Source organism: Trichechus manatus, unplaced genomic scaffold, assembly GCF_000243295.1.
Source record: "Trichechus manatus latirostris isolate Lorelei unplaced genomic scaffold, TriManLat1.0 scaffold00029, whole genome shotgun sequence".
NCBI classification, from domain to species: domain Eukaryota; kingdom Metazoa; phylum Chordata; class Mammalia; order Sirenia; family Trichechidae; genus Trichechus; species Trichechus manatus.
The window spans coordinates 10970318-10976569 of NW_004443965.1; the positions used below are offsets into that span (position 1 = coordinate 10970318).

Genomic DNA, 6252 nt, shown 5'->3' on the forward strand with positions numbered 1-6252 from the left:
TAATAAAGTCTGTTACACCATTTGGGAAGTTCTGAAAATGAGCTTTCACGTTATTCTTCAAGATGAGACCACTCAATGATCTTGTGGGTTCATCTGTAATAAAAAAACAATACTGAGTTTTAAAATACTTTTCATTTCAAAACGTATCAAGAACAAAAGTTAAAAAAAAAAAATTTTATTAAAAAACTAATTGCAGTATTCTAATAATTCTGCTATAATCAGGAAAAAAGATCGTAAGTGATTACTAAAAGATTAGCTCCATGGTTTAGTTGAAGGTTTCTTAACTTTTGCACTACTGACATTTTGGGCCAGATGATTCTTTGTTGCAGGAGGCTATCCTATACATTTTAAGATGTTCACCAACATCACTAGCCTGTACCCACTAAATGCGAGTAATATTCCTCCAGTTGTGACAACCGAAAAAACTTCCAGGCAGGCCAAACATCCCTTGGAGGGGGGGCGGGGCAAAACTGCCCCTCGTTGAGATTCGCTCAGTTTAAGAGTTATTTCAGTTTATATGGGAGCCCTGGCGGTGCAGTGCTTAAGAGCGCGGCTGCTAACCAGAAGGTCAGCAGTTCAAATCCACCAACTGCTCCTCAGAAACCCTATGGGGCAGTTCTACTCTGTCCTATAGGATCACTATAAGTGGAATCGACTTGATGACACTGGGTTTGGTTTTTTAGTTTATAAATGACCACTGTACTCAAGCTTTATTGGAACCTGATAAAAACATCCAATTACAGATTAGAAAGTATTAATCATTAAAAATATCCTATTAAAAAATTAAGTGGGCTCAGAATATATTGGGAATCACCTTCTCATAACAAACTACATAAGCAATAGTTAACATATTCTAAATGCTTACTATGTACTAAATAATGCCAAGTGTACTGCATTTAATTCTCACAACCTCATGAAACAGGTTATTATTGTCACCACTAAAAATGTGAAGAAACTGAGGCCATTGCCGAGGTCACAAAAGGTTATTAAGTGGAGAAGCCAAATGTCAACTTCAGGAGTCTGGCTCCAGAGCCTACACTCTGAACCACTCCACAGTATCTCCCTTCTACAAGCCATGAACAGCTGGTGTCTTGAACAGACTATTATATAGCAGTATTGTTTTATATACCTTATTAAGAAATAAAATAACTGAGCTTGTTCTAGTTAGTGCTATACTCCCCAAGTTTGATTAGAACTGAAATATTCAAGGATGAAATACACGGAGAGGAAAAAAAGATAGCAAAGTGTCTCTGGATATAAACTCTATTAGGACACCACAGCAATACAGCCTAAGAATTTTATGCCATCATCCAAAAACTTCTTTCCTATTTCATTTATAACCCTTTCCAATAGGTAACTTAAAATGAAACAAAACACACTTGCTTCTGACTTTAAATTATCTTTAAAATTGGCATGAAATAAACGAATAGCCAGATATTTAATTTCCTTGAGCAATAAGCTTTTGTCTTATTAAATTAGCCCTGAATAACTCATAGCCATGTAATTACACTTAAATGGTTTGTGTATGTTTACAAGGAATACACTATATTATTTTTACAATAAAGGTTACAAAATGAAGAGTTTTAAAAATCCATAGAGGTGAAACCGTTTAAAATTAAAAATATATATCCTTTGTCCAAAATACATTTAAAAAAACTACCAGCTACTCATTTCCTTTTTTAAGAAAGTAAAACTTCACTGGGCCTCAAACTGCTCAACTGTAAATTGAGGGAATTAGATCCACTGATCTGAGTCTCCTTCAGATTAGATATTTTACTCCTCCATTCACTGTATAAAAACTCACAAGAGAAATGACAAGATTATCAAACAAGCATTTTTATCTTAAGATGTTACCTATGTTCCTTCTCTAATATGGATGGCCAGAATGTTAAGATTTTTTTTTTTTAATGGAAAACTAGAGATAGTGAACGTGGGTGCCAATTTTCCTGGGAAAAAAATAAATGGGTAAGTGCAAGAACTATCAAGAGTTATACAACTGTAAAGCTTTTACTATGTCTTCTGAGAAACTGTGCCTATATGAACAACAAAAAAATACATTTCAGGGGTTAAGAAAGCTCAAATAAAATCCTTTCCAACATTTTATGGTTTTGTAATTATTAAGTCTCTGTGGAGGCAGTTACAGCCAATATCTTTTGCTATTATTTGAATTCCAAGTTTATTTTAGCACTTCTGAAGTATCTTTATACCCAAGAAAGCCTGATAAGAGTATAACATTGTAACAATCTTAAAATTTGGAATTTAGGGTGGGAACAGGACAGAGACTAGACGGCTCAGTGAAATTACGTTTAAAATTTTCCAGTAAAACAATTAAGAGATTAGAAAAAGTAATTCACTAAATATTTCCATGCTTTAAAAAACAAACAGCCCTGATTACTGATTACAAATTATTCTGTGGGGGGGGAAAATAAAATTTCTATATTAAATAATGTATCATAAATATATTTCAAGTTATGAATACTAACTGCTGAACTAAAAGATATAGAGGGAATTTCCAGTTTCTTAAAACCTAGATTTAAAGTTTAAATTTTCTACATCTCTCAATCTCAAATTTAAACCCCCCAAATTTTCTAGAAATTATTTGAAAACAATTCAAAATTAATCACTATACTGTGTACAGATTATCAAAATCTAAATAAATACAAGATTTATCAGTGAGATTTTACTACAGATTAGGACCATTAACCTGACAGATTTTGGAGCTGAAACCTTATAAACAGTCTGGTAGTCTAACACGGGCATTTTATAGCTGAAAGAAGCAAGAGAAGTTAAACGACTTAGTGTCAAAGTAGAGTCTAAGATTCATTTCCCAACTCTAACCGCAATGTTTTTACTAACTGCACTAGTGCTTCTGCAACACTGATCACTGAATAGAGGATAGCATTTTCAGAGGCCAGCCAGTCATGTAATAAATATTTATGTGCCTTCTATGCGTCTGACAATACTCCAGGAAGGGAATACTCAACATTCAAAACGCAATGAAGAACATCCCTCTCACTACAATGTAAGCTCCACGAGGGCAGAGATTCTCAGTTAATAGTTTTAAGTTTTTTAAAAAAAGTTACAAAAGTCAGTGAAGAGAATGATCCCATTTTTGCTTAAGAGAAACTTAAAATAGTATACAGACATACGAAATAGTGTGGAGGCATACAGTGCAAGGCAGTAACAGTAACTACCACTGGGTGATAGCATTAGAAATGATTTTTCTTTTTGCTTTTATGTGCTTTCAATTTTTTAAATTTTTTTTTTAACAACGAACATACGTATAGCTTCAGTATTGTGAAAAAGACTTAAAAAAGATACTAAAACCAAGTTTATATTAAACTATGCATCACAATCTGTGTATTAAATCAATCTATGACATTTACATAGAAGGACTAAAGTAAAACACCAAAATAGACTTTGCAACACACTTCTCATCTGCAAAGAATGCGGGAATTCATTACACAAACACCCAATTAACAACCAGATGCTTATTAAACATCTAAATGCCTTGGGTAGTAGTAACTCTTAAGTCTCTACCCATACCACAACAATAAAGCATGTGGTTACCACAAAATGAAATCCTTTGAAATGAATTAATTTACAGTGTATTTTAGTAGGTATTAAAAAACACCTTTAAATATTTATCAATATAAAACCACTTACCTTCAGATTTTAATTTTGTAAGAACAAAAATCAGATAGTTGTTAAAATCCGGATATTGATTGAGCTGTTCCAGTTTCTAGAACAAACAGTAGTTAAGGAAACTTCTCAGTGTATTCTAAGGAAGAAAGCAAGCATTTTTACACTAAAACCAATTTTTATAAAATCAAGAATCCTTTGGTGTTATTTTTAGCCTTGCATTTTTACTAAGAATAAGATTAGCTTACTAACCTAACAAACAATACACTATTCCAAGAACACATTACCAAACCCCTAGCCAGCAACTGGATTCTCATAGCGACCCTATAGGTCAGCGTACAACTGTCCCAGAGGGCTTCCAAGGCTGTAAATCTTTTAAAGAAGCAGACTACCACAGCTTTCTCCCTCGGAGTGGCTGGTGGGTTTGAACTGCTGACTTTCTGGTTAGCAGGTGAGCACATTAAACACTGCACCACCAGGGTTCCTAAGAAAACACTAGCGTTCATTAAACTTCTTAGGTGCTTTATGACTGAAATATTAAAATTATACTAATATATCAATTATAGTTAATATAACATAAGCAAGTTCCAGCTTCTGCATGTTCAACACAGCAAAATTTTCAAAACAGAATTCTTTTTGATTTATTTGAACTTTAAAACATTCTGACCAGAAAGGTATTTAAGCATAAATAATAACAAAAATAAAAAGCATTCCAAAGAAAAGAAAACAAGTCTTTAAACATCACTTAGAGAAATTAACTTTACAAAATAGAATTTTAAAATAAAAAAATCAAAACAACAAACTTTAATTAGACTCATTTATTCTTTAGAGGTCAAAAAATTAAGATAAAAGACCATTTATGCAAAAGTCCACATACCAAATCTTATAGTAAAGAGCCAGCATTATGAGATTATTGCATTATGACAGTTCTACAACTGTTTTTCTCCAAAATCTAACACTTCCAGTGACACAAACTTGCAGGTATTTCATTGCTGTTAGCAGGCAACAGTGATGCAATGGTCTATCGTATCTTTCTTTACGTCTTGATTCTCAAACTCCCAATATACTTGAAAATTGTGTTTTTTAACACAGAAAAATCAAAATGTTTTTACTCAGTGTACCTAAATTTCTGATTAAATCCATGGTAAACACTCTAGATATACACATTAGCTATTTATCCCATACTTGAATACTCTCAATGTTTATAGAGATCAGAATGCAACTGACTAGCAAAATATATTCTCCAGTAAAATTCCAAGGTGTAACTACTTTCTATGACCAGAAAAACATAGACAAGTGATTTTTTGTTTTAGTGAATGGCTAAGATTAACAGCATGCTGACATGTTACTAAATTTTTTCATATTTCCTGACAAGGCTTACTTCTTTACAACTTGAACTATCTATATTATTATAACAGTCTTTCAAATGTGCTCAAGCCTACATAAAAACAATAATTAAATACATTCTTAAAAGACACAAAAGAACAAGGTCATCATTAAACACTTTAAAAATAGAAAGCACTGCATATTTTTAATTAAATAATATTCCCCTCTATCAGGCACACAGAATAAACTGTAAATCTGACTGGTAGCCTAAGTACCCGGAAAAAACAAAAACAAAAACCGTTGCCACCGAGTCGATTCCGACTTAGCAACCCTACAAGACAGTAGAACTGCCCCATAGGGTTTCCAAGGAGCAGCTGGGGGATTCAAACTGTGGACCTTTTGGTTAGCAGCTGAGCTCTCTTAGTCACTGCGCCACCAGGGCTCCACAGTACGGGGCATAAAGATAATAATAAATATATACTGAAAAAATTAGGATACATAGTGCTAAAGAAGAAATTACAACGTGGTTCTGGGCTTGGTGAACTTTAGAAACGAACAGCTTGCATATAATACCTGTAATTCATTAAATATCAACTTCTATATTAAGAGCTCAGACTGCTAACCAAAACGTTGGCAGTTCGAATCCACCAGCCGCTCCTTGGAAACCCTATGGGTCAGTTCTACGCTGACCTACTGGACGCTATGTATGAGTCGGACGACATCGGGTTTTGTATCATTCCTAGAGCTGCTGGTATAAAAACAAATTAGAACCAAAGAAGAATTTCAGATACAAGCTCCAATATATCCCAAAACTGTTACTCTTTCCTCAGTACGAGCGGTATTCAAACGAAATGACTTAAAAAAACCACACACACACCCCTAAACCATTAACCCCTCCATTTCTGAATGGGCAGTATATTAACCAAGAAGCTAAGTACTTATTTAACTCATCTACTGACAGTTTTAAGTTAGTGATGCACTGTCTTAGAAACTTATTTATCTGAGCTTCTTATGTAATTGTATATAACTTCACCTTTACAGTGTTTTACATTTAACAAACCTAAAAACACTAATAAACGCTTACTTTACAAATTCCATATTAACTTATTAACAATAAAAATCAAGGGATTTTCCTACAAAAGTAGTAAAGTTTTTTTTTTTTTTTTTAAAAAAGAATTAAATTCTTTGAGCATAAAATAAAGGCAGAAGGGTATTTATAATAGGATGAGTCAATCTGTTTCCTTTTCTGGATTCAATAAGCAGGGCTGTCCATTTGTCCAGTTT

The 6252-nt window shown here is 33.3% G+C and overlaps 1 protein-coding gene across 1 annotated transcript in view; it reads right to left on the reverse strand.

The window, feature by feature from the left end:
- Positions 1 to 6252, reverse strand: part of TNPO1 (transportin 1) — a 100982-nt gene that overhangs the window by 45546 nt on the left and 49184 nt on the right. The window contains exons 3-4 of the mRNA XM_023729452.1: positions 3667 to 3742; positions 5 to 93 (exon numbers count right to left, since the gene is read on the reverse strand). Coding sequence (XP_023585220.1) covers positions 5 to 93; positions 3667 to 3742 — 165 coding nt within the window. The remainder of the gene's footprint in view (positions 1 to 4; positions 94 to 3666; positions 3743 to 6252) is intronic.